Raw genomic sequence first — 22,732 nt, 5'->3', positions numbered from 1 at the left:
GATACTTTGAGGAAATGAAGAGAGGCGAAGCTGGTCCCAGGACTGTGGGCTACCTTCAGGGGATGGAGTGAGTGGGCAAGTTCAGCACAGAGCCCCCTCCCCAGGCAGTCTGGGCTGAGGGAGGAGAGAATATGGCAGGCTCCCTGAGAATGAAGAAATAGTCAAGGGTAGAAAATATTCCCCAAAACCTCTCTTGGAGTGGCTAAAACCTGAGTGACTCCATCCCACAGGTTGAGCCTGAGCCAGTGAAATACTTCTGCTGCCACCATAACTGTGACCCACCCATCCCCACTCCTTCCCCTTGCTTAATGGACCACATCCTGCAGGTTCAGCCCCTGCCCAAACCCAGCGTTGGCCATACCTTCAGCCCCTACTGGGCATGAAGCCAGACAGCTCCTGATTACAAGGTCCTCTCTACATCGTGAGGTGTATCTGGGCTGTGGGTCCCTTGGGTGATGGCTTAGGGCATTTGGAGCCTGACAAAGGGCATCCGGCGCTTTAGCTTTAAGTACTTTAAGCTAAAGTGACGAAGATGGATGTCACCAACCCCTCCCCATTCTCTGAGCACTTACTGCACACCAGGTACCCTTAAGAGGCACCATCTCACCAACTCTTGACAAGGCAACCACTGTCAGCGCTCCCATTTTAGAGATTAGGAAACCAAGGCACTGAATGATCAGTTAGCTTGCCCAAGGTTGCAGAGCTAGTAGTTGGCAGAACCTGGGTTTAACCCAGAACTGTGGCTTTAATGCCCTATCTTTGGGGAAGGAGCTCTGACTTAGCCTGGGAGCTGGGCAAGGGAAGGCCAATCCAGGGGAAGCGATACTGGAGCTAGATCCCAAGGTAAGTGTCAGGCCAAGAGGGTGGGAAACACCGTGTGCACAGGCCCAGGGTGGGAGTGAAGATGGAGGGATAGAAGAAAGAGCCCATGTGGGTAAGTTCAGGGAGTAAGATGGGGCAGGGGACAGGGCAGGATGAAGCAGGAGAGGTGGACGTGATGCTTTGGTCTCTGAGGGCTCTGGAATTCATGGTGGGTGATTCCAACCACAGACTCCTGGGTCAAGCAGAAACGTGTTAACCCCAGCTACACTGCTACGGGCTGAGTGGTCGCTGGGCCTGGTGGACAAGGTCTATCCAGGGGACTCTGGGAGTGATGGGCTGCGCTGGGGAAGGCGGTTCTGGGCACTTCAGGTAAAGCAGGAGCAGCTAGGTGGCTGGGGCATGGGCTGCAGGGCACCTAAGCAGACAGAGGGGGAGAGGGCGTGGGGAGCCAGCTATGGGGGAGCCGTGCTCAGGACCCATGCCTGGAGCTGGGGGGATGGGTGGCCGTGTAGGCCCAGATGGGTCCCTGGGGAGCCAATTCAGTGACCGGGGCCCTGTGGAGTTAGAATGGGGGTGGGGCAGCCTCAAAGCCGCCACTGTCGCCCCCTCGCCCGCCCGTCCAGGACCTAACATAGAGCAGGAGGACGAACGGCAGATCTCCGCGAGAAGCATCTCTGGCAAAGAGGTCTGGGAGGAGGGGTGTGAATCACCACTGGGAACACCTGAGTTTGAAGCTCCCCAAGCCCAGCTGTCCCAGCCCCATCCCCAGGGAGCCTGGAATCCACTGGCAAGTCGGGGAGTGGGGTACCTCAGTCCTACTCCTGTCCAACTGTGGGGAGGGGACTGCGTTCTGGCCCCAGCTCTGCCACGGAGGTGCTGGATGACTGGGCCAAATCTGCCCCCTCAGGGCCTGTTTCCCAGACTTCATCTGCTGTGAGGCCCCTGGAATTCACAGCAGGTGGTCCTGACATAGGCCAGGGTCATACAGACATAGGATGAGGTCCCAATTCTTTTCCTATTGGCTGAGTGACCTTGAGCAAGTCCCCGACCTCCTGGAGCCTCAGTCTCCTCATCTGAAAAATGGACATTGAAACCAAGTCTTGTTCTTTCTGGGTTTCAGCTGAACTATCCAACAAGGATCTTGACAGCTCCTGGGGCCTCTCTCCATGTCCTCCAATGGCACACTTTGCGCTGCCAGGAATGTTAACAGTGACCTCACTTTTTAACGTCCTGTGCTTTGCATACTGCCTCTGGCTCTCTACATCCTGGAGGGCTGATATGAATATCATTTCTAGTCTTCTCCATGGGAGATCTTCAGCCTCCTGGAGGAAAGGGGTCTTGGATCCCGACTGGGCCCTCATGGGCACCTACTTTGTGTCATGCCTGGAACCCTGGGGGGCAGGCATGAGCCTCCCTTTTGTGCAGATGGGGAAACGATCGTCTCAAACTGTGCACCAGTTCGGTGCAGCTGCAGAGGCAGGCGCGGTTGTGTGGGGCTGGCGTGCCCTCTAGCGGCCACCGTGCGCCACATTCCGCCCCACGGCCAGAGCTGCCCAAGGTCTGACTGGCAGCTGTCGACTGGCAGGGAAGTCCCTTCTTGGAGCCATCCGCGGTCCAGCGTGCTGCTGCCTCACCTCCCCCGGGCTGACAAGTCTCTCCCAGGCTCTCTCCTCTCATGGATTCCCAGAGACCCCACAGGGGCTGCGCGCCCCGCCCCGATTGCCATGCAGACCGCTTATACAGTTTCCCCCTTCCCCTCCACCTTGTCCTAAGTAGGGCCAGCAGGCCCGACCAGCGCCCGCCTAGGAGGGAGCCCACCGGGGCGGGCGGCCACGGCCCCATGAACAGCAGGGTCCCAGGGACGCTGGCCGTGGAGAGAGTGAAATTCGTCGGCCGGCACCGCGGGGAGGTGAGGCCCTGTAGATCTCTGCCCAGATCTTGGGCTTCTTGGCTTTAGAGTGTTCTCTGGGCTCCAGTTGCAGAATGGGCTCTAGAATTCTAAGCACTGGTTCCTCAGGGGGCTCAAACTCCTGGCTGATTCCAGTGCTCTTTGGACTCTGGCTTAAGAGGGAATTCGGGGCTTAGAGTAGATTTTGAACTAGTTCTGGGCTTCAGCTCTGGAATGGGCTCTTGGCTTCTAGAGAAGGCTCCAGCCTCTGGCTTCAGTGAGGGCTCGCTCTGAGCTTCAGGTTCTGGTCTTTTATTTTTTTTTTTAATTTTTGGCTGTGTTGGGTCTTTGTTGTTGCGTACGGGTTTTCTTTAGTTGCGTCCAGCGGGTGCTACTCTTTGTTGCGATGTGCTGGCTTCTCATTGCGGTGGCTTCTCTTGTGGAGCACAGGCTCTAGGCGTGCAGGCTTCAGTAGCTGTGGCACGCGGGCTCTAGAGTACAGGCTCAGTAGTTGTGGCGCACGGTCTTAGTTGCTCCGCGGCATGTGGGATCTTCCCAGACCAGGGCTCGAACCCGTGTGCCCTGCATTGGCAGGCACATTCTTAACCACTGCGCCACCAGGGAAGCCCCAGGCTCTGATCTTACAGGACAGCAGAGAGGGCCCCAAGCTCTTGGCTCCCCTGCAGGGTGGTTCCTGAGTTCTGGTTGTTGAGAGAGGCCTGAAGTCCAAGCTCCAACCCCAGGCTCCTGGGGCAGTATTTATGGCTGGCCCAGGAGTCTGGGGTTAGGGATGAGCAGAAAGGTGTTTCTTGCCCCAGGACAGGACTTTGGTGCTCTCCTTGCAGGTCAACTCTTCCGCCTTCTCTCCCGACGGCCAGAAGCTGCTCACAGCCTCCGAGGACGGCTGTGTATATGGTTGGGAGACCCAGAGTGGGCGGCTGCTGTGGAGACACAGGTGGGGCTCTTCACCCCACACGGGGCGACTGAGGCCTATGGCCCTGTTGTGGCTTTCTACAGAGCCTACCACAATAATCTCTGACATCTGAGCTGAGCATCTATGCAAGACAGCCTGGGCAGGGCAGGGCAGGGGCGGGAGGGCAGGGAGACAGGACCTGGTCCCTGGGGTCCTGAGCCTCTGACTCTGACAGACCTGGACTCAAATCCTACCACTTAAAAAAAAAATTAAAAATCGACATAATACCCTATTAACCATTTTAAAGTGTACAGTTCAGTACATTCACACTGTTGTGCACCTAGCTTCCAGAACTCTCTTCATATCTTGCAAAACTGAAACTCTATACCCATTAAACTCCCCATTCCTCCCTTTTCCCAGCCCCTGACAACCACTGTCCTGCCTTCTGTCTCCATTTTGACTAAGTACAATACCTGGTATAAGTGGAATCATACACTATTTCTTTTGGTGACTGATTTCACTTAGCATAATGTCCTTAAGGTTCATCTATGTTTACCCACTTTTTTGACTGTGATTGAACTCAAGTCATTTCACCTTCTCTGCACCTCTTATTTCCTCTTCGGAATGGGGATAATAGTTGCTACCCTATAGGATGAGATAATGCAAGCAAAGTGCCTGGCACCCAGTGAGAACTCAGTAGACCTAACTTACGATTATTAAGAAGACAAGAAAAAACAAATCTGGTAATTATAGGGCAGATTGATTCATGTTGTAATAGGAAAAGTCCAGGGGCTGGGGAGCTCAAAGAGGGTAATGAACCTACACTGGGCTGTCAAGAAGTTTCTGGGAGGTGCTTGCATTTGATTTGGGTATTGATCTTCCAAATAGGCAAACTGAGTTGGGCATTCCAGACCAAGGCATGGAAGCCCAGGAATTTTCCAGGTGGCTGGAGGGTGAGGATTAGAAGGAAGTGAGGAGAGGGGTGGTAGGCAACGAGACTGAAGAAATTAGCAGGGGTTGGACTGCAAGGGCCAGAGGTGGAGTGCAGTGCCCCGTTCCTTGACCACGGCCGCCCACCCAGGCCCCGTGAGGTTCTGCCGCTTCTCCCCCAATGGCTGCCTCTTTGCCAGCACCTCCTGTGGCTGCACCATCCGCCTGTGGGATGTAGCAAAAGCCAAGTGTCTGCAGGTCCTACAGGGTGAGTGGGCTGGGTGGGACTGGGAGCCAAGCAGCCAGGCCTGGGTTCCCTTTCGGACCCTGCTGTGTCCTGTGCCACCTCGCCCCTGCCTCGCCGCCTGGCCGGTGCCTGCAGGTCACCAGCGCAGTGTGGAGACCATCAGCTTCAGCCCTGACTCAAAGCAACTGGCATCAGGCGGCTGGGACAAGAGGGTGATGCTCTGGGAGGTGCAGGTAGGTGGAGGGGCAGCCAGCGAGGCCTGGGATCCAGGGATGCACACCATCCAGTGGCCACACTTTCCAACTGGGAAAGGTTATTCGTCTTCCCCACACCTGGCATCCCAACCCCTTGAATCTGGCTGCAGTTACCTCCCCAGTTCCCCTCCCCCCACCCTCATGCCTCAAAACCTCTTGTCATGAGGTTCCCCCTGCCTGTATTGCCCTCCTCTCTTGCCAAGGCCGGGGAAGCCTCCCCTAACCCCTGTGCTGCATCACACTACCCAGGCAGCCCCACAAGGGCCTGGGTCTGACCCACCTGAGGCAGAGAACCTGGCACACAGCCTCTGGGCTCTTTCCTCCAGTCAGGCCAGGTGCTGCGCCACTTGGTGGGACATCAAGACTGTCCCAGTGACTTCGCACCCAGCTCAGACTGCTTGGTGAGCCCCACCTCTGCCCGGGCCCCACCTCAGTGGCCTAACAGTGGTTACACCTTGACAGAGTGACTTAGCTCTTCTGAGCCTGTCCCCTCCTCTGTAAGATGGGGATTCAGCAGGGCTTGGTGAGATGGTGCCTGCTTTCTGTGACCCTAGCTAGTTGAGGAACCGGGAGGCACCATTGCTTATGGCGGCTGTCTGCAGGCCACCGGCTCTTGGGATTCCACCATCCGCATGTGGGACCTTTGGGCAGGGACCCCAGTGATCTTCCAACAGGAGCTGGAGGGCCACAGTGGCAACATCAGCTGCCTGTGCTACTCAGCATCTGGCCTATTGGTGGGCTGGGTTGCCTAGGTTCCAGGGTAGCCCCTTGCTGACTACAACTCTTCGAGGGTCACAGGCCATTTTGGGGGCAGAGAATGCAGGCCCCAAACCTCTATGCTTAGAGCTGTCTACTGTCCAGGCGTCTGGCTCCTGGGACAAGACTATCCACAACTGGAAGCCCTCAACCGGAAGCCTGCCTGTCCAGCTCAAGGGCCACATCACCTGGGTGAAGAGCAGAGCTTTCTCCCCTGATGGGCTGCAGGTGGCCAGCACCGGCTATTCCCACATGGTAACCCCACCCCATCAGGCCTTCCTTCCTGCGAACTCCTACCCCACGTTCTCCCTACCGGAGCCTTCAGCACCCCATGTCCAGAAATGTCCACATCCCTATCTGCCCTAAATAGAAGGCTACCAAGGGCAGGACCCAGGTGCCAACCACTTCCTTACCGAATGCCTGGCACCAAGGTCTGCACTGGCCCAAATGTTAGTGGCACTGACATTTCTATGACTCGGCTTCAGGGGAAAGGAAAGTATTGCACTGAATTTCTGCATCAGCTATTACGCAGCCCTTGTTAAACACACCTCACAGACAACAAAACCCAGATCAAGAAGTTAACATGTTGGCTAAGACTCGCCCCACGGTGATTTTGTCAAAGACGCCAGACTTGCCTATGAGACTTCCCTACCCCCCAGCTTGTTTTGATTTCCAGGTCAAAGTCTGGGACTACAATACGGGAAAGTGCATTGAGACCCTGAAGGTAAGGTCTGTGGCTACAGCAAAGAAGGGTGCAGAGGAAGGCCTGCTAGGGGAGGCCCGCACCCACAGAGCCCCATACCATGCTTTTGGCAGGGAGTCCTGGATGTGGCCCACGCCTGTGCCTTTACCCCAGATGGGAAACTCTTAGTGTCTGGAGCTGCTTAGGCAAAATGCCAAGTTCACTGCAAATCACCCAGAGCTGCTCAAACAGATCATCACTACCTATGGTTCTCAAGACCTTCCACTCCTGCTTCTCCCTGCCCAGGGGGCACAGGACCAAAGTAACCATAAGAGAGTGCCCAACAGGCCCCTGTGGCCAGGGCTGCCATGGCCCCCCGCCAGGGCCGCCAACAGCAGCAGGCCAGCCTGCTGGGATCCATCAGACACCCGGTAACCATAACCAGGGCCGCACCAGCCCATCTCTCCAGCACTTAGCAGAAACCCCTATAAACACAAAGCAACACCAGCCAGTTTGTTTGTTTTATTGACACCTGGATGCTCAGGCCTTGACCGCGTACTTCCGGAGTGGGTACAGCCGCTCCTTCCGCTGCTGCTTCTTGGTCTTCAGGTTCTCTTCGTGTTTGTTGAGCCGGCGGCGCATGGCACGCGTTTTCTTGGGCCGCAGATCCAGGGGCTTGTACTTCTTGCCCTGGGTGAGGGGGAGCGGGGGAACATGAGGACCAGGGTTTGGGAGCTACTGCGGTAGCTAAGGAAGCCACAGAGTCGGAACTGAGATGCTGGGACGTGTCTGGGGAGATGCAAGCGTGAGGAGCTGTATGACACCCAGCCCAGGAGGGGACTGGAGACTGAAGTGTTCCCAGGCCATACTTTGCTTCCTAGCTCTTTAATTCCCCCAAGTTCAAGGTTGGGAAGGACTGTCCTCATTTTCTTTAAGTATACTGATTTACTGGGCTAGGAAGTAATTTTGCCCAAATCTCAGTGAAGCTGTAGTGGAACTTGGGGCGCACACCCAAGTCAATCCACTCCCTACTTGGTGCTCCTTCCACCAGATTGCCAGCCGTGGAGTCAACGTCACACCCCAACCCAGCAAGGGATGTTTGGTACCCACCAAGTCCTGGGGGCATTTTCTGTTATCTTGGCTTAAATTATGTGTGTGTGTATGGGAGGGTGAGATGTGCAGCTTAAGCTGGTGCTCAATTTATCTGAAGGACCTGCCAGGTACCTGTGGTGACATTCCCACCGAACACATGCATCTCAGAGGGAAGATCTGGCTTGGCCAAGACTACCCTGCTACGAGGGGCCAAGCCCCCCTTCCTGACTTGGCTCCTGCTCTCAGACCTTTCTCAGGGCACTGTCTCTCCATCTCTGCTCCCACTCGCTCCCCACCCACTTCCTCCTCAGTGAGGAATCTAGGCTAAGGCAGCTCTCATGGTCCCCTTTGTTCTGCAAAGGTCCCCTGGGGCCTCTTCAGTTTGAGGCCCTGTGCTGGGTGCTGGCTTAGCTACAAATGAGACCTGCTTCCTGCTCGAGGAGCTCCCAGCACAGCGGAAAACGGAAAACAAGTGGTGCATCAGTGTGGAGGAGGAAAGAGATTAAGGAAGGTTTCACCTAAATGACTGACAACAGCCTTGAAAGCAATGGGCACGTCAACTGCAAGAGAAACAAGAGTGGGCACAAAAGCCCTGAAGAGTGACAGCTCAGGCTGGGAGCTGCCAACAGCCTGCAGGGGTAGGCACATGGCAGGCGTACGTGAGCTAAGCGGGGTTCAGGTCATGAACAGCCTCAGTGCAAAGAAATGCAGGGAAAAAGCTAAGCATGAGATGAGGGCAAGCTCTGGGGGGACCTGGAAGCATGAATGTCTGTCCACCCACATCCCTCAAATCAGTTGGTACAGGTCAGGGTTTCATCTGTTTCCAATTTACCAAGCAAGCCCTGCTGTCCAAGAGTGGCCACGAGCCACACACACAGTTTACATCCTTCCGTCACTGTGGCCACATAAGCGCTTAAGAGGCACGCATGGCCAGAGGTTACTGTATCGAACATCAACATCCCTCATATAGAGATCTTATCTCCAGGAGTCCTGCCTGGCTGTTTGGGGGAGTGTACTCACTGGATGGTCATGAAGGCAATTTTTCCAGGCCACAACTCTACATGGTCCCCCCAGAGCCTGATGAAAGCTCCAGACCCAATTCTCAGAAATACGTTCCCCCACACAAATGCACACATGTCCAGGGGTGGGAGCAACTGCCCCCCACATGCTGCTGTTCCCTGGGCAGCTGGCCCCGGCTCACCGTGATGTGTCAAACCCTCCAGTCATTCAAACACTAATTTGGGTATTGATATGAAGCCATTCTGCAGATGCTATCGAAGCCCCTAATCAGTCAGCTTTAATTAAGAGATTATCCAGAGTAATCTGGGTGGGCTTGATCCAATCAGTTGAAAGGCCTTAAAGGCAGGGCTGTGGCTTTCCCCAAGAAATCCACCTGAGGGCAGCAGCTTCAACCAAACTTTGAGCTCCGGCTCGCTCACGGATCCTCTCTTCTTGACAAGTATGCCCCCCACCATCAAACAAGTCATTTCCTTGTAATAAACCAAATGTGTGCATACACAGTATATAAAATCTCCTACTGGTTCCACTTCACAGCTTGAACCCTGACAACACTAGTTTTAGGCACAAGACAAAAAAATGATTATAAAAATTCTAGGCTGAGTGAGGGGCAGGCACCTGTGGAAACTCTCCAGGAAGCACTCAATCCACCCTTACCAAGACCTAGGTTTGGAACCTAGGCCCAATCCATTTACTGTAGGTGGCGCTGGGCAACTTAACCTCTCTAAGTGTTGAGGTCATCGTTTGAAAAATAAGGATACCAGATGCTTGGCAGTGACTGACAGTGCTAGCAAGACCATTAAAACATTTAAACAAGACTGCCCAAACTCAGCTGGTGAGGTTTTATTCAAAACCCATCTCCAGCCAGACTCCCACATCTTTGATTTCTTGACAACTGCAGCCCCAAGGAAATGCAGTCTGCATGGCATATGCTAGTAAGAAGGCGAACACATCCACAAGCTGAGAAGTCTCTAGAAAGCCCAGTCCCAAGCACCCCAGCAGGAGAAGCTTGCCATACTGCCCCTCTAGCCAAGCACCACCTTCCCTTAGCCACTAACCTTATAGAATTTCCTGAGGTTCTCTTTCTGAGTCTGGTTAATGACGGTGAGTACACGGGCGATGGATTTGCGAACAACACGGCTACAAAACAGAGACGTCGATAAAGATGGGGAAGACACACAGCACTCCCCAAGGTATCTATTTCAGGGCCTGACCCAGATGTCATAGGGCAGGGGCATTCCTCATCAGCTCACCCATGTTCACCCCGGAGGTACCTAACCCAGCCCAGGAGGAAGGTGTTCTGGAGGGAAGAGAGGCAATAGATGAGTATCCCAGGAGTGGGGACATGGAACGGCTGGCACATCCAGTGCTTTCGAAGAGTTGTGAAGTATTCACTGAGGAGGCTTAATGAGGAGAGGTGAAGGGCAGATCAGGAAAGATCTCGCATCCCAGGCCATATATCCTGAGGGCTATGAAGACGACCTAACCAATGCCAATCTGAATGAGCTGACTGGAGGGAATCGTGCCACAAGCTGGGCAACCAAGTTAAGCTTAGGGAGTCACAGGAGGGGTCACTGGGGAGGGGACAAGGCTGAAGACAGGAACAGGCTGGGGATAAGTGAATCTGCAGTCATGCTGAATATGAGGGTTGCTTAGTAAATGACTGGTAAACAGTCTTGAGGATTCAGCATGCACCACCACAGGAAATTTATTGGGTGCCCATTTTATAAAAGAGGAAAGAAAAATCTGGGTGGTGAGCCAATCTACCCACCAAGTAGGATGTGGCAGAAGCGGAATTTATGCCCAGGTTGACTAACTCCAAATCCATGCTCCTTTCACAAATCTTGATTCTTGCTCCACGTACATCAGTAAGTTACACTACGACTCAAGTAAGGGGTGCAAGGGATCCCCCAACCAAGTGAGGGAGGATACGGAAAAAAATCCAAGTGCTGGTGGGAGGTAGGAGAAAGGGATCAATGAGACTTTCGAAGGTACCATTAAAATGAGTCTTCAGACGGACACCTCCTTAAGCCAACTTCGAAAATCCACAAATGTTCCCGACGCATATGTATCCCCCACGCCCAGAGGGCCGTAGTCTGGCCTCCCGTCACTTACATCTTGGAGAGTTTGGAAGCCGCGCCGCCTGTTACTTTAGCCACGCGTAGCTGGGACAGCTCCACTTTCAGGTCCTCCAGCTGTTTCAGCAGCTCCTCCTTCTTCTTGCCGCGAAGGTCCCGAGCCTTAATCTTGGCCTGAGAGAAAGAAAGGATCTGGGTCAAACACCCGGCGGGGCGGTCTCCCCCTCGGCCACTTACCGAGGCTTCCACCGGCCATCGTCCCCTCCACCTCCGTCGTAATCAGCCCGTGGAGGGCGCGCGCCTCGCCCTGGGCCAGGAGCGCGCTGGAGGCCCAGCACTACCGTGCCTTGGGCAGGGCAACCCAGACCGCAGCAGGCGCGCCCTCGCCCAGGCCTGCTGCGAAGCTGGGCCACTACCCCCATTCCGCAGAGGAAAAGACGGAGGCCCCGGCAGCGCGCGCGCACCTCTCCTGGTCTAGGCCTGCGTGAGGAGAAAGCGAGAGGCCGGCTGGGGCGGCGCTAGGCCATTCCGCAGGGCCTCCCACAGACCGGGTTGGTAGATAGGCTCTCAGGATTCGCCACGCGCCCCCCACCCCAGCCCCTGAGCCCCACAGCGGGCGGATGGCGCCCGATTGCCCTACACTCACCATGACTGTAGAGTCAGTCGCCGCCTTCTCGGAGGAAAAGAGGAAGGGGCGGGGCTGACCTCCACAACTACAGCCGGGTGGCGGCGGGCGTGGTCAATAAGGCCGGCGGGGGAGCCCTGGCTCCGCCCCTTCCGCCCCACCCCCGCGCGAGGAAAGCTGTGGTCCGGCCCGCCGAGCCCCGCCCCGAGGAGCCGGAGACTCGCCCAGCAGTGTCCGCGTCTTCTTTCCGCGCGCTGGAGAATACTTGGGGTCGGTGTATTGCCCAGAGCAGCGCTGTGGGGAAATCGAGGCCTGGGGTGGCGGCAATTTACTGGACTAGTAAGGACTCGGATTCATCCATTCATTTATTCGTTCATTCATTCATTCATTTGGTAAAGCTTTGCAGGTCGCCCAGTCTGTGCTACTCCGAGCTGAGCGCCGGTGTTCCGGGGGTACAGGGGATGAAGGTTGAGGGTTTTCAAAGATGAATTAACCCGGCCTCTGCCTTGGAGGAATTTAAAGTCCAAGGTGGGCGGGGAAGGGCGGGGTAAGACAACCATAATCCAACTGCAAAAAAATTCTAGTGGAGACAGCATGCGTTAGGGGAAACATTCATGGCCTTTTCTTAGTGAAACTGACCCGGTTTCAAATTCTTATCCTGTTGCCTGGTGCTAGCTGACTCTCCGCAAATCCCTTCCCCTCCCTGAGTTTTAGTTTTCTCACCTGTGATATGGGGTATTTATAAGGATCAGGAAGATAACATATAAAACTCTTATTACAAGGCCTGATGCAGGACTTCCCTGGCGGTCCAGTGGTTAAGACTCAAGTTCCAATGCAGGGGGCAGAGGTTCCATCCCTGGTCGGGGAACTAAGATCCCACATGCCGTGGGGCACGGCCAACAAACAAAACACCTGATGCATAACAAGCGCTGAAAATATCATCACCATCAATATTCCCAGTTGAATGAACACTTGAGGTGGCCTGAAAGTTAAAGGGGGGATTTCACAAGGGAAAGTGCTCAGGCTTTCTGACTGGACGGTTGCATTGTTGCCCCAACCAGCAAGCATGAATCTGTGCTCTAGTGTCACTCCATTGCCCTTAACAAAGGCACACCCACACATGTTAGAGCTCTAGTTAAAGCCAGGTTGGCCCCTTGCTGCTGTCACGTGTCTCCTCCAGGAAGCCTTCTCCCATCCCCTTATGGGTTTCCGTTAATGGATCGTAGCCTTGGACTAAATTGGGACACAGGCCCCCCTTGTGTGCGGAGCTTTCTGGGCAATCCTCTCTTTAGCCCCAAACATAATTAAAATAAATTTATGTGTCTATCTCCACAGCCAGCCTGGAAGTTCCCCAGGGGTCAGAACCACGGCTGACACCTGGTTTGGTTTTTCTCATCTCCAGGCCCAGCATATGGATGCTTGTTGGATGAATTGAATTTATGAGCTTTGCCCAAGATCACGGGGAGGCATGCTTCCAGGAAGTGGAGGGAGGTGGAGAAGAGAGCAGAGGACATTCTTGGCATGGATTAGTCTTAAATGGAAGTTGAATGGTGCACAGGGACTTGACTGTCATATTTTCCAAATGCTTATAGTTCTATTAAAGGTAATGATTGTGTACATCTTTTCTGAACTTGAAGTTACCTATGACTACCCTGTTTCTCTTACATGCCACATCCAACCCACTCCCAAATTCTGCAGCCTCTTTCTTCAAAACACCCAACCTCCTCCCACCACTGTTACTGGCACCTGCCTGGCCTGAGCTGCCACTGCCCGTCACCTGGACCATTGATGTCACTTCTTAAATCACCTACTTTGGCTCAGGCTCCCATGTGTTCTCAATACACATTTGAAGGACCCTTTTCAAGTCAGATCATGTCACTGCTCTGCCCAGAATTTCCAGGGCTGTCCTGAGTTAAGACCACATCCTTTCCTCAGCCTACAAAGCTCTACAGCACCCGCCCCTCCCCCCCACCTCCCTTCCATCTCATTTCTTCTCACTCTTCTGCTCCAGTATGGCCTTGCTGTTTCTGGAATACACCAAGCCTGCCCTGTCTTTGAGCCTTTGCTTGGCTCCCTCCTTCACTTCCTGCAGGTCCTTGATCAGCGTCACCTCCTCGGGGACACTTCTCTTGACCACTTTATCTGAGGTACTCTCAGAAACTGCATGCTATTTTTTTTTATTTTAATTTTTTGCGATACGCGGGCCTCTAACTGTTGTGGCCTCTCCCGTTGCAGAGCACAGGCTCCGGACGCGCAGGCTCAGCGGCCATGGCTCACGGGCCCAGCATCTCCACGGCATGTGGGATCTCCCCGGACCGGGGCACGAACCCGCGTCCCCTGCATCGGCAGGCGGACTCTCAACCACTGCGCCACCAGGGAAGCCCTGCATGTTGTTTTTTTCTTCTCCTCAGAACACAGTCATCCCTGACATAGTGTGAATTTTTAATTCTGCCTCCTTGACTGGAATGGAGATCCACGGTCATAAACAGTGACATTATTTCATTCACCAGTTTACCTGGGGGCTATTTCCTTACTTGTAAAATGGGCATTTTGGTTTAAAATTCCTTCTGATCAGGATGTTCTGGGGATATGAATTTCTGTTGTCTTGTGGCCTCCCTAGGTCACACAGATTTCTTCCAAGGTATGGAGCTGATAGGCAGTTCTTCCAGGACCCCTGATACTTTTATTTAGCACCTGTTTTCCACTGTAGGAGTCTATCTTTAGCACCCAAGATTAGGTAGCATCCTAGTCTGAATATTTTTTTGATCTGTAGACACAGTTCAATGGGAAGTATTCGGAGCAATGAAAACGAGTCACATCTCATTAACTTCTACTGATCTTTATTAAAAGGAAAACTATTATATGAAAACAAAGACCCAATGGAGTCTCAGGCTAAGTCTCATTGATAGAACCCCTCAAGCAACAGCCCAGGCACCTAATCTTGGCACTACAATGTTGTCCTTGACTCTGCCCTATCTCTCCCCATCTCAGACTCTGGGGGTTCGCTTCCTACCAGGATATTCCTCTCCAGCCAGGCAAGATATCTCAGCCCCCCCCAGGACCTCGTCCTTCCTGCCAGGATGGTGGCCACAGGGTCAACCTCCACTGAGCTCAGTGTGGTGGCGTCCAAAGCTCCTAAAATCCGAGACTTAGGTTCTCCCACCCTACGTCACTCCCCGGGGCATAGGAACTACTACTCATCCCTCAGGTTTCAGCTCGAAGGTTTCTTCTCTAAGAAGCCTGCCCGGCACTCGAAAGGCCGAGCCGGGCGCCTTCTCCTGGGGGCCCCGTGCCCCCTCAGTCTGGGCAGAGATGACACTCGGAGTCGGCGAGTGTGCCCGCCCCGGCCCCCTCCAGGGCCAGGGGCTCCTCGGGAGCAGGAGCGAAGCCGAAGTGCGCAGTTATGGCGTCCACGTGCTGGGCCTGCGCGGGATTGGGCGCCTGCTCCTCAGACGGGAAGACTTTACCTCCATGAAGACAGGAATCCCCCGGAGCTCCACAGGCCTCTTTCCCGGCGCTTCCCGACACGCCCCGCCCCTCCCTCCCACCGGCACTTCCGGCTCCGGCGTGGGCCGGAAGTGGGCGGGCGGCGGCGGCTGCGCGCGGAGGAGGTGGAGGAGGTGCCGGGCGGCAGCTTCCCGCCCCCGAGCCGGAGCCGGTTCCGAGCGGAGTGGAGTGGAGGTTTTTCCCGGAGCGTAGCTGCCTGAGCGGGCGCCGAGCCCCCGCCATGGCCCGGAACACGCTGTCCTCGCGCTTCCGTCGGGTGGACATCGACGAATTTGACGAGAACAAATTCGTGGACGAACAGGAGGAGGCGGCGGCGGCGGCGGCCGAGCCAGGCCCGGATCCTAGCGAGGTGGACGGGCTCCTGCGGCAATATCCTTCTCCCGCGCGGCGGCCCGGACTCCCCTTTGGCCCGGCCTTCCCACTTCCCTCATCCCCGGCTCCGGCCCTTCAGGCCGACCTCCCCACTCCTCTCAGCCCCGGACCCCTCAGGTCAGTCTCCCGACTCCCTTCCGACCTGGCTCTCCTCGGGCCACGCATCCCCACTTCCCTCTGACCCGGCCTCCCCACTCTCCTTGTCCCCGGCCCGAGCCCTCGGAACCTCCCTCAAAAGCGCGGCCCCACGCGGCCCCCGGATCCTGGTGGGCCGGCCTGCTCGGCAGCCCCAAGAGCGTGCCGGAGGGGCCTCCGGCTCGTAGGCCCCTCACTCTTGCACGAGACCTCTCCCCTTTCTTCCCCCTTGCCTCCCCACCCCCTCAGGCTGGCCCTTCCTTGGGCGCCCGATCACTCCATCCCTCCCATGCGGGAAACGGGGCCATACTCGGGCATGATCGGCGGGAGGCGCCGAGGTGAGCCACCGCTGAGTAATTGAGCGGCCAGGGCGGCTCCCAGGCACAGTCTTCTCGGGCCGGATTGCAGCACCACCTGAAAATAGGTGGGTGGATGGCTGCGGGGAAGAAAGGCCCCACGGGGGGAGCCAAGGCTGCAGCCTTAGTCCAGCCCTGAGGTTTGAGATCGCACCTCCCACCCCAGAATCATTCTGACCCTGCGGCTTAATGCCACTCTTCCTCACCTATTAGTTTCTTATGACCATTCATTGGGCTTTGGACCTCGATGGTCTCAGCCACGTTCAACAAGTGAGTTTTGGCTCCCTCCCCCCCATAGCCTTCTTGTGCAGGAAGCAGTGGAAAAAACTAGTCGTTTAGAGCTAAGAAAAACCAGGCAGCATAAAGTGAGATGTAAAAGTAGAGCCCCACGACTGGAAATGACTGTTCTGTGGTCACAGAAAACAAGCATTTAGAAAACAAGATTAAAAATAGAGTTGGCTGTCACAGCCTGCTTGGTCCCTTAGCAGTTTGAGCACAGGAAACTGACTTATTCTCACAGGAAGGATTTTTCTTTATTCAAATGGTGTTACAGGAAGTGCCTACCCCTCCCCCGCACTGGCCAGGGCAGGGTTGGAGGCTCTTGCTGTACTGTATATAAATCAGGTTCTGGGTGTTTAATCAGTTGACTCAGCTTGGGAAGTCGAGCCCATAGACTGCCTTTGGGAGGAGTCCTGCAGTGTTCCTCCAATGTGCCTTTGAAACAAAAACCTCCAGACTTTCTTTGTTTGAACAGAAATGTGTTTTCAAAGGTGGTGATTCAAACTTGTATTTCCTGCCCTGCTTACCCCATTGGTGAAATGGGGCCATGAGAAGGGCCCCCATGAGGGAAGGTTGATTCTGCAGTCTGGTGTAGAACCTGGCTCATGGGCAGGCATTGCTAAAAGGACTCCAGCGTCAGGCCTGTGGCCCAGACCATCCACAAAAGGGGAGGGCAAGGTCCGGTTATCTGCTGTCTTGGTCTTGGTGCTGCAGGTTGAAGGTCATCTCTTGGTACGCTCCTCACATGATAGGTTCCTTGAGGCTGCTTGGAGACCTAGGCTTAGCACATCAGGGGATGGTAGTTTCTCCACTGATGGCCGTGTCAGAAACCTTGTTACCATGGAGAGTGTACCTCTTGGGATCAGGGAAAGGGAGGTTAGCAAATGAGAACTGAAATCCTGGCAAATGTGGGGCCCAGGAAGGAAGGAGGAAGGAGCTAATATTTGCTCAGTCCCTACCATGTGCCAGGTCTTGGATTTATGTTAGATTATGAAACTATAGAAAGGGCTTCTAGGAGTCTTAGAACAGAGGCGAGAGGAGTAGGGATAGGGAGGGGTTCGTTGATGGGAGTGAGGGGAGGTAGGGAGCGGGCCTGTCCTAGTACTGTATAGGGAAGCGCGTCATGGTGGGAGGTCACACACATGAAATAGAGCGTGGGCTGTGCATCCACACAGACCCAACTCAGTCTTCTATAGCTGTGTGACTTTGAATAGGTCACTTACACTCTCTGAACCTCAGTATCCTCCTGTGTTAAAAGGAGGAGAACCAAGCTGGGCTTATAGGTTCCATGGGAGCATCACTGGACAACATCCCAGAAGGCTTTAGCACAGTGCTGGACACACAGTGTCCTGGACATGCACCTTGGGCCTGTGGGTGGAGTGGCAGCAGGGGATTGTAGAAAGAACTTGGCTTTGGAGTCAGGCATCCTTGGGTTTGAAGGCCAGCTGGACAGCTTAGCTCTGTGACCTTGAACACATCATTTTCCTTCTCTGAGCCTCAGATTCATTGCCTTTAAAATCAGAATAATGATTCTTGTCACAAAGAACTGTTAGCAGTGATGAGATGACATGTGAAAACACCTGGGCACAGGATCTGAGACCTTGTAGGGGTTTTAAAAAATTGGCTCCTTGGGCTTCCCTGGTGGCGCAGTGGTTGAGAGTCTGCCTGCCAATGCAGGGGATACGGGTTCGTGCCCCGGTCTGGGAAGATCCCACATGCCGCGGAGCGGCTGGGCCCGTGAGCCATGGCCGCTGAGCCTGCGCGTCCGGAGCCTGTGCTCTGCAACGGGAGAGGCCACAACAGTGAGAGGCCCGCGTACCGCAAAAAAAAAAAAAAAAAAATTGGCTCCTTTTCTTCCTTGCTGAGGCACCTTCTGGTCCTCTGGAGGGGGATCTGTCCAGAGCAGTAGTTTTGAATGATTTTGCAGTCTCCTCTCCCTGAGGAAATTTGTCGATGTTTGGAGATACTTTGTTTGTCACAACTTGGGGGGTGGGAGGGAGTGCTACTGGAATCTAGTGCATGGAGGCCAGAGATGCTGCTAAATATTGTACCATGCATGCACAGGACAGACCCCACGTCAGTCATCTGGTCTAAAATGTCAGTAGTGCTGTGGTTGAGAAACCCTGATCTAGAGGAGACCAGGGGCTGGGCACGGTTCCTTGGCCTCCACAGCCTGTTCTCTGGAAGGGCCTAAAACCAGCTGAGACAGAGGCCAGCTTGATAAATGGTATGCCTCTCCCTACTCCCCAGTTCTCCCCAGCTGCTGAAGGCCCCCTACCTATCAACACCTATAGTGAATGCTTGGTAGAGGGGTGCTGCAGAGAGATTAACTCTAAAGCAGTGACTCTTTTTGCCCCCGTGGACTAGTTATCCTACCCTTACCCATTCATCTTCTGAAATATTTTGTTTCCCAACCTTGCTGGTTAGTGAAGAGCGCCAGCCTTCGTTTCCTCTGAAGCCTCTGGGACTCTGCCTATTGGTCTGGGATGTCAAATTCGAAAAGAGTTCTGAGGTAGAAATTATCAGTGGCTGATATCACATGGGCCCTAACCAGGCTGGGAAAAAGGAATTCCAAAGCTGACAGATACAGGGGTGTGGGAGAGTGGGCTGCCTCTCAAGTTGGAAGGTGGATCAGAGCCCAGCAGGGTGCTAGGGAGCTCCACAGGGGTGGCTCCCTGGGTGTGTGGGCCCAGCTCAGTCAAGATGGAGGCCACACTAGGGAAGACCGGGGACTCGGCTTTGCTTGGGAGGTTCTGGCTTTTCACACGTGGGTATCGCTGCATGAACAGGAGTAGAGACCCAATTGGGCGGAAGCCATTTCTTGTTCTATTTTTGAAGCTTTTTGGCTGAAGCCAGTGTTTCAGATGAGGAAATGAAAGTCAACTGATGTAATTCAGTTTAAAATAGGTGTCACCTTTGGGGACCTAACCCAGATTGTAATTTTCTTTTGAGCACTGGCTATTCAGAGCTCAGCAAAGATTGTGTCAGGACTCCAACTAAGGTTTGGGGAGCAAGGAGGGGAGGATTGATTCATGTTGTTGGCAAAAGATTCTTTTAGATTGTTACATTTCCCCAAGTTGGGACCTCACTGACTTGGGTAGGTCTTGGAAGATAAAAGTTTTAGCACATCTTAATTTCTTTAATAGTTTAACTGATAGAAAACATTGGATTAAGAGTTAGGAGACCTCCATTTGTGCCTTTGTTCTTCCCTTTTGAGAATGAGAAGATGAAAATGATAACCTTACTCGGTGGTCGTGAGGGTCCAGTAGGGCAGATACGGTGCCAAGTAAGTGCAAATCAGCTCGGTCAGATTTTGCTGCAAGTTACCCTGCGGGGGCAGTTGCTTGGCTACTCCCTTCCCGGGAGGGAGCGAGTCCGTGTCCAAACTTGCTTTGAAGGGGAAGGTTTCGGGGCCGGCAGAGGAGGGGTTTGCAGGGTTGGCAGAGATGCCCCACCCACCCTCCGTGTGGCTCAGGAGAGCTACAGGCTACCCTCTGAACTGGCTGTGCCCACCGGGAGGCCACAGTGGGAGGCGGGTGGATGTGGATAGAGGCCATTTGACTCAACTCTCTTGAGCTCTTTTTGAAATGAGTTCGTTAATAAAAGTATGAACATGCTAGAGCCTAGCCATCCTTAACTGGTGCTGATGCACAGGGGACATGCTTCGGGCGTTTCATGCAGCCTTGCGGAACTCTCCCGTCAACACCAAGAATCAAGCTGTGAAGGTAAAGGGGGTTGAACTGCAGCTCTGCTGGGTGGGTGTTGGGACCAGGGCTGTTATTGTCCAGTGTGAGCTCCCTGGGACTCTGGACAGCATCTGTTTCATCTCTGCATCGGTGAGTATCTACCAAGGAAGTGAGTTTGCACCCGGCAGTGTTTCCACGGAAGCCTCCTGGCGCTCCTAACACCCAAAGCTGTCAGTGTTCATAGTAAACGCTCCCCAAAGAAACATTCACTCCTCCCCGTTCACTCCTCCCCGAGGCCTCATGGGGTGAGAAGTCAGCCCAGCCCTTCCTGATGAGCAAAGTTATAAATTAGCTTGCCATGTGGGACTTAGCAGTGGTTATGCTTTTATAAGCTCTTGAATAGGCTTTATTTGCATAAGGATTTTCAGTGCTTTTATGATTTCCTGCCTCGTAAAAACTAGGTGAGACCATACAGTTGTGCAGACTGTATCTGTTACGTTGTCTAAAAGCTCATCGCTGAGACTGTCTAAAATTTGGTCCAGGGAAAGGAGTCTCTTTGGAGCTGGGGTTTTGCCATCTTGTGATGGCACTTTTTTTTTTTTTTTTTTGATGGCATCTTGATATAAATGGCCACACCTGTCAAACATGGAGGAAAATGGCCCCTTTTTTGCATTGGGGTTGAACGCAGACAGAAGGTGCAGCCAAGTAGACCTGTTTTTTTTTTAATCTCCACAGTTATGATCCTGTAGAGTTTTAAGGCCTTGCTGGTGTCATCAGAAATAGGGATGCTTCTCCCCAGGAAGCCGCTTATTTCCCCCAAAATAAGTGGAATAAATTACTGGCTTTGAATACTTCGGGATACTTTGAAACTTAAATCAATAAAAGAATTTCACTTAAGCATTCCAAATGAATTAGAAATTGGGCAGTGTTTCTAATGAGTTCTGACTACTTGGTTTGGTGTTTCTGAGCCTGCAGTGCAGGATGTGGATATGCCTGGGCCATGGCTCTAGGCCTCACTCCCTTTCTCTTTCCTCTGTAGGAACGGGCCCAGGGCGTGGTGCTGAAAGTGCTTACAAATTTTAAGAGCAGCGAAATTGAGCAGGCTGTGCAGTCACTGGACAGAAATGGCATTGACTTGCTAATGAAGTACATTTATAAAGGGTTTGAGAAGCCCACAGAAAATAGCAGCGCAGTGTTACTCCAGTGGCATGAAAAGGTATGTGAACATCAGGCAGCCCACTGAGTCACCCCAACCCCAGGGTTCAAATCAGCAGGCCAGGCTATCGCAAACAAACAAAGGACAGTCTGATAGGCATGTGAGAATAAGGGGCCACGCCTCAAGCAACCTGGGACATCTGAGCACTTAACCTCTCCCAAGGAAGCACCTGGTAGGGATCTGCCATCTCTGGTAATCGCTGTTGCTTTAGCTTTTGGTTTGTGCCGGGCAGGCATGGGGGCAGATGGCTTGGCGTGGTAAGGTAGGCAGGCTTGCTGGTGGCTGGGACTTTGTAATACTTTCTTTGGGCCGGTGGAGGTGGTGGTTGTGGGTCTTAGATGCAGGCTGAACCCTCCCGTTAGCTCTGAGGGCTTCCTGCTCCAGCCTCAGCCTCACCAGGCCCGAGGGGGCAGTGGCAGATACCTTGGCAGTGTCTTTAATAGGGCCTTCATCCACCTGAAGCATGAAAAGCCTGTCTTTTGCTTGGGTCAGTATAAGAGCAGGGCCTTTCATCAAGCCTGTGTCCTTCCTGAAAGGCTCTGTTGAGTTTTAAGGGAGTGGCCCTTACTGAGGGATGGGTCACTTGGGCAGCCTGGGGCTGGGCTGTGGCCTTCGGTCCTGCCGGTGGGTGTGCTCTGCCAGAAGGTGAGCTCCTAGGCTTAGTGGGTGGAGGTGGTCGTGGGGCTCAGGGGAACTGAGTGGTATGGAGGCCAGGCTCTCTGGTCCCTTTAAGGCAACTGGGTGCTCAGCCCTGTTGATGTTTCAGCTCTAATGGGCTAGTGTTTGTTTAAGTGCCTACGGCTGTGCCTGTAAGCTGGGACATGATGAGCTTGTCAAAGGGAAACTGGGGGTCTCTGTGTGAGCTTGGTAACAATGTTCTCAAGCCCAGTTCTCCTGCCTCAAGAGCTAGCAGCTCTTGGGAACCCTTTGTTCCAGGACAGGGCTCCATCCCTCAAATGTGGACCCTGTTGGCACCTCTTAACTGTGCTCTCGCGGGAATCCTTTTTCAGAAGGTCTGTGACATGGTCAGGAGCGCATGGTCCCATCTCCCCTGGCAAGCTAGGCTCCCCTTGTCCAACCAAGTCTCAACTGACACCTTTTCTTTTCCTGCCCCTACAGGCATTAGCAGTAGGAGGACTAGGCTCCATTATAAGAGTTCTTACAGCAAGAAAGACTGTTTAAAAAAAAAAAAAAAAGGACTCATGTTACCTTGAGAAGAATTTTGGATGCACAGGCTGTTGAAGAAGGGATTGACAATGGACCATCTTCCTCGGAACTCCCAAGTAAACTGTTTCAGGACATGCATCCGCTAAAGTGTATTTTATTTTCAAGGTGGAGGGAGAAATCGTCTGTTTCCCAAATCCTTTGCAGGATCTGATAGTCTATGCCTTTGTCCACAAGTAATGCAGAACTGACATTGTGACTGTCTACCAGAGTGGCTGGCCCGCATTGGTCAGGTGTACCTGTGTGCACTGCCTGTGTAAAAGCGGGGAGGGGTGACTTGGGCAAGGGGTGTGGTAGAAAAGGGAGAGCTTGGTTCTTGTTGAAGTGGAAAACCCCCAAGGGTTTGTACAGACATCCCGACCTCCCAAAGAAGGCGGGCTCTCTTGGGTTCATTGTAAAGTGCCTGCTGCATCAATAAAGCTCTTGGCTTATTAGTATATACTCTGCAGTGTGTTTCGTGTATATAAAAGAAATGGGTAATGGATGGTAATGAATGAGAGGTCGCCTGTTCTGGAAACTGGACATGGAGGGTGGGTAGATGTGTGTCCCCGCCGAGCCACGGGAGCGAGCATGGCATTCCAGCCCTCCTGCCACAGCAGTACCTCAGGCCCGGGCTGCAGTGCTGCTGGCTGCTACAGAGAGATGTTTTGCTG

The 22,732-nt window shown here is 53.7% G+C and overlaps 3 protein-coding genes and 1 long non-coding RNA gene across 4 annotated transcripts; 3 read left to right on the top strand and 1 right to left on the bottom strand.

Annotated features, from left to right (window-relative positions):
* Positions 1–2,568: 2,568 nt before the first annotated feature.
* On the top strand, positions 2,569–6,698 carry WDR38 (WD repeat domain 38; the record flags this gene model as incomplete). The annotated part of the gene is made up of 9 exons (XM_079707015.1): positions 2,569–2,731; positions 3,556–3,665; positions 4,691–4,821; positions 4,936–5,033; positions 5,381–5,455; positions 5,657–5,788; positions 5,916–6,065; positions 6,487–6,534; positions 6,627–6,698. Exons 1-9 carry the CDS (start codon positions 2,663–2,665, stop codon positions 6,696–6,698), a joined length of 885 nt encoding a protein of 294 aa, XP_079563141.1. The 5' UTR covers positions 2,569–2,662.
* A 302-nt stretch (positions 6,699–7,000) lies between these two features.
* On the bottom strand, positions 7,001–11,378 carry RPL35 (ribosomal protein L35). The gene is made up of 4 exons (XM_079707106.1): positions 11,326–11,378; positions 10,717–10,853; positions 9,660–9,741; positions 7,001–7,182 (listed from the first exon to the last, which is right to left on the bottom strand). Exons 1-4 carry the CDS (start codon positions 11,326–11,328, stop codon positions 7,033–7,035), a joined length of 372 nt encoding a protein of 123 aa, XP_079563232.1. The 5' UTR covers positions 11,329–11,378; the 3' UTR covers positions 7,001–7,032.
* A 139-nt stretch (positions 11,379–11,517) lies between these two features.
* LOC307054910 lies at positions 11,518–12,921 on the top strand. The gene is made up of 2 exons (XR_013810952.1): positions 11,518–11,643; positions 12,707–12,921. It is a non-coding gene; the product is annotated as an uncharacterized lncRNA (long non-coding RNA).
* A 1,983-nt stretch (positions 12,922–14,904) lies between these two features.
* On the top strand, positions 14,905–22,518 carry ARPC5L (actin related protein 2/3 complex subunit 5 like). Its single transcript, XM_079705820.1, has 4 exons — positions 14,905–15,181; positions 19,607–19,678; positions 20,679–20,855; positions 21,975–22,518. Exons 1-4 carry the CDS (start codon positions 15,032–15,034, stop codon positions 22,035–22,037), a joined length of 462 nt encoding a protein of 153 aa, XP_079561946.1. The 5' UTR covers positions 14,905–15,031; the 3' UTR covers positions 22,038–22,518.
* Positions 22,519–22,732: the final 214 nt, after the last annotated feature.

This window comes from Hyperoodon ampullatus, assembly GCF_949752795.1.
Source record: "Hyperoodon ampullatus genome assembly, chromosome: 6".
Taxonomy (NCBI): Eukaryota; Metazoa; Chordata; class Mammalia; order Artiodactyla; family Ziphiidae; genus Hyperoodon; species Hyperoodon ampullatus.
Note: the sequence above shows the minus strand (reverse complement) of the source record. Positions and strands in the feature narration are given on the sequence as shown.